Here is a 14,547-nt window from a genome sequence, read left to right as displayed (position 1 = left end):
TGAGATAAAACCTTAGTAGTAGTTATTCTCTTAATTCAGATAATTTTGTGTAATTTCAAGTGAAAAACAATTATTTGTCTGATTTCAAGTGGGTTTTATTCTTGTTCCATTGGCGCATTTGTATCTCGGATTAGTTCAAACCGACTCAAATTCAACACAGAAGAACTTTAATTCAAGCAATTTTAAGTCATTTATCTCATTTTAAATGGTCATTTTTCTAGTGTTGTGCTTTACTTTGGGCTAATAATCAGCGGCTTCGGCCCTTGGTCTATTTACAATAAAGAAAATAATCGGCCCTCCGCCAACAAAACTTGCCTAACCCTGGCCTACATTCAATAATCAATTAATCTGCTGATTTTTTTACACATAACGCTAAAGAGGCATCACTTGAGGACATGTTGAGTAAACTTAGTTAATGTTTGTTGGCGGCTCGTGGCGCTAATTCTGCTTCTGATTGGATGAGACACAGACTGACATTTATGAAATTTTCAATGTACAAAACACTACAGACCCTAACCTATTTTAAGTAAAAGATCCTAACAAAGTAGGTTTTCATAAAAAATACACAACTTTCATGTCATTTTTACTCTATTTATTTGTTTTCTAGAAAACGATTAATCGATTACTAAAATAGCCGACTATTTCAATAATCGATTTCTTTTCTCTAAGAAAATAAAGACAGACGCTTAAATGTTGATAAATAATTTTTAATTTACAAAAAGCTTGACTCTCCATGAACAATCTTAACTCCACATTCATGTAGCCTAATTGTTTTGAAAACCAATGGTAGATCATCGGTGACAAAGGACAAAAGCCTTGTTTTTTGGGGGGTTTTGTTCATCATTGTTGCCTGGTTTTTTATTCAGTATTAAAAAAGTTTAATTTATAGAAGCTTACAAAGTTTTTTTAAAATGAGAGTTAAACTATATAAAGTGGACACAGGAAAGAAAGAATTCTGATGATGTTTTTTATTTACATGTTCTCTGGGGAAAGTGGCTCACATTAGTGTTCAGAAATAAGAAGTGTAGAGGTAGGAACACCTTAGGGAGCCATCCAAAAAGGCATAGAAGGTTGCTGTGCCTGTGTTTTGGGACGAGGCGGGGGTGGAGGGAGCGGACTGCGGAAGCTCTGAGAGGTGGATGAGACCGCCCCGACACTCCCTGGACCTGGAGCTCTGGCGGTGGAGTGGTCTTCCTCTTCATCGGACGAATCTCCTGTGTATGCTACCAAACCTGTTTTTATTCTTTTGACTGTGGGCTCTGAGAAAAGAAAAGCAACAAAGAGAGAAACGGGGAGCGGAAGCAAGAGAGAAACGACAAACACCGATTTTCAATTGTAAAACATAGATAAAAGAGAATCAAATGGTTAATAGTTAGTTGAATCGCAGTTGTGATGGAGGGGGCCCATTAAAAAGGACATCAAATCGTGCGCGCGGCAGCACCGTGTCAGTGGCGCCCCCCAGTGGCAGCGTCCAGAATCCCACAGAGACACATGAAAGAGAAGAGAACACAGAGAGAAGAGAGAAAACACAAAAACAGGAGAAGTTTTCATTAGTCCTGAAGGATTTCAAACAGAAAGAGTCACCTGAAAGGGAAACAAGGGCGATTTTACTTTAAACAATATCAACGGACAGAAAACAAAGACGTCCATCTCACTATCGGACGGTTTCTAGTCACAGCAGCAGAGTCCTGGAAGAATCATAAGAAGCGTAAAGGCCTGTTTGTAATTGTCTAATCTCTTAAATGAAAGGAAAAAATACTGGCGAAATAAAATAAATAAATACAAATCAGGTCTAAAGCCTCGTAAGTAAATAGATCGCCTGCCCCGTCCTTGTTGAGACCTCAAACTAAAGTCAGGAAGGCTGAATTCAGTTTTTTCCTAGTATGTGTGAAATGAATGATCTCCTACCCATTGGTCCTTGGGGCATTGTTCTCTCGTCCATCCTCGGTCTAACCACGTTCACAGGCAACAGTGGTGGAGGCATTAGCTGCCGACTGAAAAGCATAAGCATAAAATGTAAATTAAGTGGAGGAAGTAAATATGGAATGGCCTCAGGGGTGGGCGATATGACAAAAAAGAATATTACAAATTTTACGATTGTGATTTGAGGGAGATAGGCCACCGTTTTTCCATACTGAGATATGTTCTTACCTGAGCTTAGACGAGTTGATGCTTACCCGTCTGGTCTTTGTGCGTGCGCTCAGTCGCTCAAAAAGACCAAAGATGTTGTTAGCATTTAGCCTCCCCTCCTCTCCTTTTTGGGGTAAAACGGGGTGACGGTAGAAGCGACCAAGCTCTTCCACGTTTTCCCTATTTGAATACGGTTACATACAAAGTTACACGATCCAAGTACAGCGCAGAGGATTATATAGGAGTGAAGATATTACTGCGCGGATGTCGAAGTGCTTCTAAGGTGTTATTACGCCTTACAATATAGTACCCTTTTTATCCGCTTAGAAAATCGACATGTTTAATTTTGTGTCTTGGATCGTGTAACTACTCATGTAACCGTATTCAAATAGGGAAAACGTGGAAGAGCTTGGTCGCTTCTACCTTCACCCCGTTTGACCCCAAAAAGGAGAGGAGAAGTGGCTAAAACTTTGATATTTTTGCGTGACTGAGCACACACGCAGAGACCAGACAGGTACACATCAACGCGTCTAAGCTCAGGTAAGAACGTATCTCAATATGGAAAAATGATGGCCTATTCCTTTCAATTTGAGTGTTCTCTGCCCCTTCGCAGTCATATTTGATGATCTTTAACCATTTAGTTTGCTCAAATACTATCAATTATGACCTGATACTCTGACCAGACAAAGCTCTGGGCCCCCCTTGCAATCCCAGGCGCCCCCCGCCCCCCCAGGCTGGGAACCACTGCTTTAGATTATAAAACAATTTCACAAAAATGACAGATTGTTAGTCCTGGAGGTCATAAGGCAGTCTAATATTGTCATATCGCCCACCCCTCACTTCTGCAAAAGATTGTTTATATAAAATGCATTCACCTGTCCCTCTCACTCGCCGGGCCAGAGGAACTCTGAGGTTGGGGTCCCATGGTCTCTGAAGTGCCCACTGGGAAGCCTGCACCTAAATTAGTCATATGAATGGGTCCATGCTATGAGCAGAAAAACACACAAGTGCCATTAGCAGACAACCTCAACTAAGCCCTGTCCTTTCAGTAGACCCGTCACTATTGTCAGTGTATGGAGGTTTCCAAACTTTTCTCAAGAAGCACCACTAAAGAAAAATGTCCCTCCGAACACAATCAGGCCTAAACCAGGACTACAGCAGGGATAAAACTGGAGTGAATCAGGTCTAAGCTAGGGCTGAATCAGGACCAATAGTTCCAAACAAGAGACCCAACAGTGAAGAAGAACCTAAATACCCACCAGAGGTACCTAAACCACCCTTTGAGAACCATCAGATCAAAAACCTCTTCTTTTCCCAAGTTATTATTAGCTCCAAACATTGCCTTAATCATGAAGAAATTATCTGTCACCGTTTCATGCCCTTAATCTCAGTGTGCTACATTTCTGTTTTAGTAAATGGTATCAATACAGGAGTTATTAAAAAAGGGTATGACCTAGGAGTAATTAATTAGTAGTGAAAAGTAATGATCTGTTCAAAAACAAGAGGGTAATCAATCAAATATTCACCTGATATCCCAGCAGTCCAGTGTCCCTCTCGTCCGGCACCTCTTCTCTGAAACGTCTTTTCTGCGGTGGGTTCACTGGGGCTGAGGAGGCTGTGGATTTAGGTATCGTGGAGGCTGTTGGTGGAAAAATTACAGAGGGAAGGGTCTGCAAAATAAAAGGGAAAAACATTTTTGTTAGTGTGACACAAGGTTCATAAAACACCAATAGTCGGATCAGAGCATGTGTGTGAATGGTTAAAGGAGGGGTAAGCAGGATTTTTTTTATCATTATTGTGTGTACATTACACCTGTCCGAGTTCACAGATCTATGATGTGATTAACATGTTCAAATCAAATACTGATTACTGGTTAAAAAAAAGTTGATTTATTCACAGAAACATGTTACTTCGCAATACTGTCGCAGTAATGGGAACAACTGACCTGCTAATTCATGATCGATAGAAAGGCTTTATACTTGGATGCACAACGGTCTTCTGTTCTTTTACAACATATTGGAGGAGAAATCAAATATATCAGGCATGAGGCCAATGGCCATAAATGTTGTCGGAGCATTAAAGGGGGGTATTATGCAAAGCCGACTCTTTCAGGGCATTTTACCATGTTATAGTGTTGTCCCCTCATCGTTGTGACTATGCTTTGTGCCGAAAGTTCATACAATGGCAACAGGAGGTTAGCGCTCTTGTCTCACTGGGTTCGATTCCCGGACCATACGGGCCTTTATGTTTCTCTCCCTGTGTCCCCATCAACAGAAAACATGCACAATCTGTTAATCCTCCAGCCAGGTGATTCTGACCATTAGTCTGGCTGTGAAGCCCACGGCTCCTGACGAGTCGCCCCGGCGGCATCGAAGGATGGGCCAAATGCAGGGGAAAAATTTCCCTACAGGGACAATAAAGTACACCTTAACTTTAACGCTCCTATTTTCTCATTGACAGCACCAAGGAGAAGGTCAGCGAGGGGAGAAGAAGGGGCTTAGTGAGTTAGTGTAGTTTAGTTTATTTGACACACATACATATACATACAGTAGCATCTTATGCAGTGAAATTTTCCTTTGTACCGTCCAGCTGCCACATCAACAAAAATACACAATACATACTACTACAGCAGGAGGGGGGAGTCAGGTTTATTATTCTCAGTTGTATTCCCTGAATCCAGCAGGGAGATCAGGCTGTTATCCGGGTTCAGGGACAGAGCTCTCGTAGAACCAGGAAGTATAAGTGCAGGAGAATGTGTGTAAGCCGCTCCAGATCAATATCGCATTTTGGAATCAACAAAGTGGAAGATAGTGATCAAGATGTGTTTGAGATTATAACCAGATACCTGTAAAAAGCATAATACCCCCTCTTAAAGGCATCGGTATAGGGACAGCACACACAAATGAAAATAATCAGGCTGAAACACTGGATTTCTGTTTGTTTGGAAAATAGTGCAACATAAAATAAAGCCACTGGTGATTTAGAATTTAAATTTTGAGAAAGTGAACCCAACTCATCTGTAGTCATATCCATAATGTGTTAAAAAGTAGCTGTTTGGCCTGACCTGAGGTATTGTTCCTGGGGGTGCCAGAGGAGCAGACACAGAATTGGGCGTCGGAGCGTGAGCTGCGGGCTGTGGATACGGAGGAGTTACGGCCGGAGCAGGGTTTATGTGTGGGGGCACAGTGTACGGGGCGGGCACAGGCTGGGGCTGAGGGGCAGCAGCAGGCACAGGGTAACCAGGCGAATACCCAGCAGCAGGGTATGGGTACGGAGGGTGAGGCGGCATCCCGTTCACCAACGAAGGCGGAGTGAAGCCTGTGAGAGCACGTACAGAGCGGAGAGTCAAAACAGGGTGCAGTACACATCAAAGGAAAGTCTATGATGAGCTGTGTAAATATTAGAGCGTACAGGGGTGAACTTACAGTATCTTAGGTTACTGCTTCATTAAAAATATGTATAACATTAACGTGTTATTAGGGATATACTGTACCTTGTACTGGCATTATGGTGTTCATTTGACTGAGAAACCGGGAATATTCTGTATGGACCTAGAAAAATAGCAAGACCGAGTTTAAAGTCATGTCAAAATGATAAAAACACAGAAACATGTGTGGTTATATTTTACGTGAGAAAATAGTTTAAAAAGTTCTTACTGTGTGGAGTAGATTCTCACAGAGAGTTTTTGCTGCTGCCAGTCCTTCTGGTTTAGAATGACTAAAGACAAACACAAAGATCAGATCTATTTAATAAAAATTGTGCAAGAATGACACAAACTAATGGAAGGATGTTGCAATAATATTTTGTGTATGTTGCAATTCAATATTTTTGGTAAACTTAAAGGGGCTAGATGCAAGTTAGCCATTTTATACTCACTACTGCCACCTCAGGTCATACGAGTAACTGCACCTGCTATATTACGCTCGTGCATGAGGCACTTTGGACCCGAATTAACACCTTCCTGAGTGACAGTGCAGGATTTTAGAGGCAGTTGTGGTGAACAGGTCTGGGCTCATTCTACACATTAGGACATTGTTGGAACATGAAGGGGGAGGAAATTACATCATTTTGACATTTTTAAACTCTGTACAGTCCCTTGAAAATCAAACAGACACACAGTCCATTTTTCCCAACTTACTGATCCTATTGGTCGGCTCAGAGACAGACAGGTTTGTCAAAGTTAAGTGTGAACTCTCAGAAGAAGTAGAGTTTATATTACTCCTTAGAGGTAAACAAATAAATAGATGAGTTGTGATCAGATTAAAAATAGTAAATCGATAAAGTCAGACTAATCACTAGCTGTGGGCTGAGGAACAAATTCCACGAGACAATACATAAGATCCGGTTGACAAAACATTTGGCAAGGCTCTTCATTGTTGCTTGAGGCTGTAACTAGTTGTAATGGTAAACACTCCCAAGGTGCTGAACTAACAAGACATCTTCCTGTGTTTGCTAAAGTAGTTTGGTGAAATGTTATGCCAGATTACACAATTCAAGGCACAAACAGGATCATGAAACCTGCTGCTTCCAACTCGGCGTCTCTGCTACCTCGCCCTGCCAGCAGACGCACGTGTCCGGAGAACAGCGAAGCCACTACCTCACCTACAGCTGATTCTTTTATGCACAAGGTTGAAACTGGCTTGAGCATAAGGTACAGGAGTGAGTGAAGTCTAAAACATATGTATCTGATTTACAATAATTCATGATTAAGATTAAGATTCTGACCTAATTTTAACTATCATTTAACCACGACCGGCAAGAATGCTCACCTGATATAGATATACATGGGCTCAAAAGCCTCTCTCCCTGAAGCTGGCTCCAAACACCCAGAGCCCTTTCCTCTGAGGAAGACTTTGGCCCCGGTCTCTGCCTGAATGTGCTGCAGGTACGAACAGCCCGGGCCTTCAACGCGCTCTTTCACAACAAACCCTGGGACAGCCTGGTCAAGCCCAACAAACACTTTATCCTGGACAAAATGCAACTGAAAACAAAAGACAGCAAATAATAGTAGTGCCATGTAAATCAGGGGATGTTGATGGTATGTACTACACAGTCACCCTTACCCCAGTTTGAGGATTTGGTTTGTGAGGGATGGGCAGATGGGTAGATGGAGCATTGGGCTGGTGGTAAACCGTTACTGAGGCTCCACTTTGTGAAAAAGATGAAGCTGGTGAAGCCGTCGCAGCCTTTACAACTCCATTTGTGATAATCTCTTTGATTCTATTCACAGCCCCTAAAAGAATGAGTTTTTCACCAATGAAACAGTTTAAACTAAAACAACCATTTTTATGAAAAAAAAAAAAAAAAGATGTAACTTACTGTCAACGAGCTCTCGAGTCTGAGCTTGAACATGTAGATACAGGGGTCTGTCCCTGGTGGGTTGACAAACCATTTGATAAGCAAACTACTGCATCAATTATTAACTACTAATAAATAATAATATTTACCCCGGAGGTGCTTTGGATTTCTCTTCCGCCGCCATGTAACGTCCCCGAGTTGAAACGGCTGCACCGCTGACTTTACTGATCTACAGTCAGAAATAGACTTTAGACACCTTGCAGACGGTCCAAAGTAAAAATGAAGTGTTGATACACTAACCTCATCCTGTGTTTGGCCTCGGGTCAGAAGATTTCTGCAGGTGATTGGCACATCATTGATCTCCACTTCTGCAACTATCAGGTCATCCTTGGCTTTTGAGAGTAATGGGGATTTTCCAGCTACCATGATCTAAATGAACAAAAATAATTATGCTGTGCATTGTGGGTCAGTGGGTCATTGTGGCTGTGAAGGTCAGCAAAAAAAAAAGTGTTGTAGTGTTTTACTTTGTGTATTAGTATATAACCTTATCAAGCGGGCCTGGGGTGCTGATCTGGGACGGTTTAAGCTTGCCCTTAGCCACTAGCATGGCATTGATCTTTGCTGCCACAGCTGCAGCAGCGTCCAGTGCTCCAGACGGGGCAGTCTCACTCTCCCCCGTCCCACCAGAACCAGGGCCAGGCTGGTCCCATTTGCTCCGGCGACTGTGGCAGTAAACAGGGGATTAAGAACAACTTATTGCACAACATTTTAAGAGGTGGATACGTTACCAAACATGCAATAACATCATCTTTTATCTATGACAAACAGTGCACTGAACTAACTTAAGTGTGCACTGGTGCTTTGTGCTGTGCGGCGAAAAGCCACAAATAACTAAATTAACAAATTCAGCTTTCTACTAGCTAGCATACAGGCGATACAAAATATAAAGAAAACAAGGAAAACGCGATTCCCCTAATGCTCACCCACTGTTTTGGGAACCGAATGACATAAATAATGTGTCTAGTGAATTTCCGATGCAGAAAAGTCAATGCGTAGGTTTTTTGGTAGGTTTTTTGGTTGTAGCTCTGATGTTGTGTTTCTGTACCAAACAAAGCTGCACTTCCGTTTCCGGGCGCGCGCAGGTGTTTCCGCTCGTTCTCCGCTAGAGGCCGCCAAATCTCTGCGTATAACTGGTTAAACTCGGCAGGTTTGCACGGGTTTAGACTGTATACACGGGTTTGCACCGTAGACTGTAAAAATACACCTTTGAAAAGACCATACCTGAGCCTGAGCCCACCGAAGTTTTACTTTCAACTGTCTCCACCTTGCACCGATCTGCTCCTACCGAGGTCAGTGATATACAACAATCGGTCTTAGTTCGCTGTTGCAAAGGTTAGTAAATAAATAAATAAATAAGTAAGTAAATATTACTAATTGTAAAGTAACCTGTTACCTCTGTGTTCTTATTTTGTTGCAAGCATTTTAGCCGAAAAAATAGCCAAACACTGATCTATGCTTTTTGATTGTTGTTTGAACCAGGTTTAAACGCTTCCCATGTGACCACAGGCTGAGGTAAGTTACTGTGAACAACACTGTCATAATTTTAGTAGTGATGAGAATTCAACCCTGTACTAAATGTTTTGGCCATAGAAAACCTTTGAACATAGTGGGTCAAGGAGCCTATAGATGCATGTTCTATACTGTTCAGATGCTGGTGTTGAGTTACTGCTTCACAGACATACCCCTCACAAGGTACAGGTTACTGGGAAGTTGAGAACTCGGCCCCAGACTCAACAACCAGAGACCCGAGTTAAATTTCTCCTGTCTGCCTTTCAGAACTGTTTCAAACAGCACTTGAGCTTCCACCATTCATCATGCAAGAGCCACATGACACACACTTATGGAACAATGAACCAAAATAGGATTTGCTCTTTAATCATTCACAAATATCACCCTGTGGTCTATTTAGCTACTGCGCACAAAACCAAATAGACAAATGTGCCTGTTTCCCTGTGCCTCATATTGACGTCTTCTATTTGCCTATATTGATCCTGGCATGAGATCTGTGGTAGCAGCTCCTCCAGTCAGATTGCCCAGCAACAGTTGTTGAAGAATGTGTCAAATAAGATGAGATAAGATAAGACAAGAAAGCCTTTATTGATCTCACAATGGAGAAATGTACTAGTTACATACAGCTCTTAGAGACACTCAGGGTGTGCACTGTGCAAATAGGCAGAAAATGTGAGAAAATAAACAAAAAATAGTGAAATAGTGGTTTCTCGTGTACAATGACTACCAAGGACTTTGTGGGGACAAAAGTATAAACAGTAAATATTGAAGTAAACAGACTATAACAAAAATGTTAAAGTCAGTAATAGCAGTGCAGGTTAACATCATAGTGGAAGTGGTTGATAAAGTGACACAGATACACAGTAGAGCACAATATAATCTAAAAATACAAATGATAAAGAATGTCATGTGTTAAAAGGCACTTACAGCCTTTTTACATTGCCAAGTCTCTAGTGTTTTTTTTTCCTATGTTACCAGCAGAGGGCATCCAATGACCCCAGTGAATCTTTTTATTCTTCTTTAATCTTCACCATAAGTTTTCTCTCTTTTTGAGGATTCCACCATCTATAAGGCGGAAAACCTTTGTCCCACCAAACTGATTAATTAAAGTTACATTTAGCCACTTGTAACATATGGCTATTTTCTTGTATTTTTAACTACAATTCATAAAGTACATTTCATATGTGTGTAATGTGCCATTTGCTGTTTATTCTCAGGATCCACAAAAGTGGCAGAAGGTCAGAGGTCAGTGCTTCTGACGCCTAAGCTGACGAAGACGTCTGCTTCTGTGCTGAGTCGTGCCGCAGCATAGTCAGAAAACGTGAAACTGGGTGAGACATGCCATATTTACTGTCGTCTCTAGTAAGAGCCTAAGTGTGAACCATAATGTGTTTGTCGGTTGATATAACCTCCGGCCTGGGGCCCTCATGCCGCTGTGCCGTGGCCTGTGCTGGCAGCTGACACCGTGGTGTGAACTCAGCGAACGTGATGGACAGCAGAGCGCCCACTGCTAGAGCCGCCATGGGCTCAACAAAGGAACACTGTGAGCCTGTAGCTTCACAGTTTGCCGTCAAACCAGAAATTACAACCAGTTTTGATAGTAGCGTGTTAGAACATGCGTGACGGTCATAAAGTTGAACTTTTTATTTTGTAATAGTCTAAATTAAAAGCTTTACTGCTTCCGATCAAGGTCTGGTGCTGCATAAGGGCAGTCTAGACTGTAGGAGTGCGATTGTAGAGGGAAAACAGATGTAAAGAGTGAGTTTTAGAGGGAGTAGGCAGAGGGAATCTTTTTGTGTATATCTGGATGAGAACGGGAGCCTCTTCTGCAGCTCACAGCTTGATTCTGGCCTGGACGGTGCCTCGTCTCGCCTTAGCAGCAGGGTGCTTTCCTGAGTGGGCTGCCCAGGGGAGGGGCACCTGCACCAGCCTCAACACTGGTCAATCACAAGGCTGGGCAGGAGGGGCCAGTGGAGCAGGATGGAAAGATGCTTGGTGGTTCCAGGAAATGGACATGTGCTGGATTTATGAATTCCTCAGGTACAACAGATGACTTTGCGAAACCAAAATGTTTGTCCTGCTGCTTCCCCTCGTTACAAAGCCTGAATTGCAATAAGTGTACTTAATACAATTCAAGTTTTCATTAAGCTAAGTTTACAGATTGGCCTGGCTGTAAAATAAGAATCGTAGGGTGGACTAAACCTTTGAAGTTTATGAAACAATCCATCATCTGTGACGACCTTTAGACACCCCAAACTGACAAAGTCCTAAAAATTGAGCAAGCCTTCTATGTTTTAATATGCCCACTGCTGCTTGGTGTCTTTTTTGGAAGTGTTTCATCAACTGTGCTCTCCATCTTCTGTCACTTTGGAATGGCCCTTAGGTCCAAAATCACCAAGGGATCACATTTTCAGACGTATTGAAAGTCAACTCTTCGGTCACACAAATACTATAAAAATGTACAAATGTACAGCGAGGGCTTCAAGTGTCTGAAAGGTGGATGGATTTTGCATTAAGTCCACAGAAGAAGTGCCCCCCGCGGTGTGGCTGTGCTGGGCCTTGGATAATAACTGCAAAGGGAACGTTCTCCTTCAGAGGTATAGCCAGGCCAGGTAAATGGAAACACATGCTACTTTAAAGCATTGTGCAGCTTAGAAATAATGGCGTTTCAGTCGAGTGTGCGCCTCTCCCTTGACGAATGCTTTCGGTATGTGTATTGTGTTTCTTTCTCTCCGAAACCGTTTATATAATAACTACACACTATTATTAAAAGCAATTTATTATTTACAAGCATTTACAAACCACTCATCATTTGTTAATCATGTTTAATATAAAAGTCTTGTAAATGTTTAGCAAATATATAAGAATCTACCAAAAACTTGTTTACTCACTTCACTTCGTTTTTATAAAGTCACACCAAATGTAGACCCACTGTTTCTTGGATTTTCAAATGTCTTTTTTCAATATTGTTGTTCCCCCTTTAAATGTATAGTACAAATAAATGCAGAAGTTAATGCTCACTATTTAACTGGATAATTAGAGCACATTTAATTTGAAATCCATCACTGGTGTAATCAGCCTGGAGACCACAGTCAAACAATATACTGAAGTACTTCTTACCAAAGCTCCCACTGTTTTATGGACCTCTATGTGTTTTGGTTGCCCTCATAACTATTTGAGAAATAATTTAATAACATTTACAGCCTGAGGACTGGAAATGAATACGGCTGAGTCATTTTGCAGGCAACATTACATGTAATTTAAGCGTTTAAAGAGTGGATCTGTTACTTCATTAAGTAATAGGTTTGTTTGCTTTTTTATTGTATCTGTCACTTACTATTGCACTTATACAGAGCTCATCTGGAATGTGTTTGAAGCAGTGGGCAGATGTGGACAAAGTATAAGGATTTTAGTTCCAAAATATAATATTTGAGCTGGATCTTAAAAGGCTCCTATTACTATGAACATTTCTGCTGTTAACATATCAACGATTTATATATCTTACTTGACAAGACAATCATGATTATGTTCAGAAATCAGTGTTCAGTTAACTGTGCACATCTTGTAGATATCCAGGGGAATTTGAAAGAAGACTGAAATAGTATTAATTGCTCCTCTAAACTATGGTTATAGCAGGTTTTAGACATTAAAGACCCCATGGAGACTGGACATCTTGCTGTTTGCAATGGATACAGTTAGTCACGATAACAAATTTGAAGTTCGATATATTGAGGCATGAAAGTATCGCGATAAACGATATTATTGACTCTAACGATACTAGATACTGTGACAATGTTTTGTTCTAAAAGTTCATAATCATATCCTAAAATACCAGACAAGCTGCAATAAGCATGAACTCAATTTTCTTCAGTTAAAAATCAAAGTTTTACAAATAAAGAGTAGGGGGAATGCTAAAAAATGTACAGACGATAAATATCAAGCCTATCTGTTTTTTATTGAACGATATGTCGATATAGTATTTATTGTAACAGCCCTAGATACAGTACTGACCAGATAACTGCAGCCACTAAAATTATATTTTTGATTCCATTGCAAGTCATTTTGGCGTGAAACATCTAGTTACATGGAAGTGGCGATTATGTCCCGGACTCCTGACTCTTCTTACCCCTCTCCCTCAGTCAGTTTTGTCCCCTGATCCCTAGTGTTTACACTTCTCTGTCAAACAACAATATTTGCTCATGTGCGTCACAGAGCTGAAGGCCTGGCACAGTGCAGTCTTTGAGGCGGTTGCAGGAGACCGAGAGACACCAGCGAATGGCCACCAACACAAATAAATAGAAGAACGCACCAACCAGTGCGTCAGTGGTTAAAGCGTGCATCCAGGGGTCACTGGCACTAATCAGAACTTGAGGGACTGACTTTGACAGCCAGCACTTGGATCAGAGAGGCCCTTTATAACATTACATGACTGAAATGTTTCTATGGCTTTTACATCATATGTCAAATGTGTTTGTAATTGTGAATAAAACAAACATCACAATATCAGCAAAATCAATACACGATTATTAAAGCAAATCTGAGGTCAAAACCTAGTCCTATAAGATTTCCTCTAGATTTGTGATTTCACAAACTCACAAAAATACATCTTGAAAGAGTCCGATATCCAACATTTGGCTCGAGTACCCTGATGTTTTGGGCGAATCCTGTGGCCGTAGGCGAGTTTTATCCATATTAACATCACGGCATGACAGAAAACAAGGTGCTGCTCCAGACTTACAAACACAAGAACCATTTTAAAAACTAAATATTGAATTGCTTTAGTGTTTTTTTTTAGCTAGACTCGCTGTGATTTGCTAATATGAGATTTGCTGATCCAGTCAGCTGGAAATATTCCCCCAAAAGTCTGTCCTCACGAACATTTTAAACCGGGGCCTTTCCAGATTTACTACTGTGCCAATTAAATTTGCACTGTAATATGCCTGGATTTTGCCCGGTTATACAAATAGACCACGTTATGCAATATGTTGGGAAAATTCCAACATGCCCCACCTTTTATTTTTTGTATATTTATATTTTACAGTGGAAAATTTCTTCTGTTAAGGCAGCTCCGATTACTAATCCGCACACCTGTCTGTGAGCTCTGACTTATTGTTGTCAGACATGTTGCATAGTTTCTCAATATGTAACAACACAATTATTGAAGGCTTCATAAAATACAGATTTATTAACAGATTTAATCATTATAAAACCTTACTCAACAACACCTGCTTCCTATGACATTATAGACAATATACAACATGCAAAAGTATATTCTCGACAAGGTGTTTAAATGTATGATAAACTTAGCCCTATATTTGGCCTTTTTAAGTGCTTCAGCTTTTTACTGGCAATGGCCTGTCTTGCATAATATAATTTAATTTGATAATATTAACAAATGTATCTTAAAATGTCTAAAACAAGTATTCAATTTTGTTTAATGTAACTAAGGTGTGCAAGAGACGCAGCAAACCTGGTTCTTACAAAAGAAAAAAAAGACTCACATTATACAGTGATTGTCTTATCTCCAAAACACATCGATCAAAAGTGTAC

The 14,547-nt window shown here is 40.9% G+C and overlaps 1 protein-coding gene across 1 annotated transcript; it reads right to left on the bottom strand.

Moving 5' to 3' along the window:
* Window positions 1–1,035: 1,035 nt before the first annotated feature.
* On the bottom strand, window positions 1,036–8,555 carry khdc4 (KH domain containing 4, pre-mRNA splicing factor). Its single transcript, XM_079561668.1, has 14 exons — window positions 8,412–8,555; window positions 7,973–8,150; window positions 7,729–7,857; window positions 7,578–7,657; window positions 7,450–7,502; window positions 7,194–7,363; window positions 6,900–7,111; window positions 5,787–5,847; window positions 5,624–5,681; window positions 5,195–5,448; window positions 3,657–3,800; window positions 3,006–3,115; window positions 1,909–1,994; window positions 1,036–1,259 (listed from the first exon to the last, which is right to left on the bottom strand). The coding sequence occupies exons 1-14, from the start codon at window positions 8,435–8,437 to the stop codon at window positions 1,042–1,044; spliced, it is 1,779 nt and encodes a 592-aa protein (XP_079417794.1). The 5' UTR covers window positions 8,438–8,555; the 3' UTR covers window positions 1,036–1,041.
* Window positions 8,556–14,547: the final 5,992 nt, after the last annotated feature.

The sequence above is a fragment of the Gobius niger genome (assembly GCF_951799975.1).
Source record: "Gobius niger genome assembly, chromosome: 8".
In the NCBI taxonomy this organism is placed as follows: Eukaryota; Metazoa; Chordata; class Actinopteri; order Gobiiformes; family Gobiidae; genus Gobius; species Gobius niger.
Note: the sequence above shows the minus strand (reverse complement) of the source record. Positions and strands in the feature narration are given on the sequence as shown.

Excerpts from the sequence above, each read along its gene's own strand:
- khdc4 (XM_079561668.1), bottom strand. The coding sequence starts at position 8,437 with ATGTCATTCGGTTCCCAAAACAGTGG. Across the intron at positions 7,364-7,449 it reads GACTCGAGAGCTCGTTGACA|GGGCTGTGAATAGAATCAAA; the intron begins GTAAGTTACATC and ends TCATTCTTTTAG. Across the intron at positions 1,995-3,005 it reads CCGGCGAGTGAGAGGGACAG|TCGGCAGCTAATGCCTCCAC; the intron begins GTGAATGCATTT and ends TATGCTTTTCAG.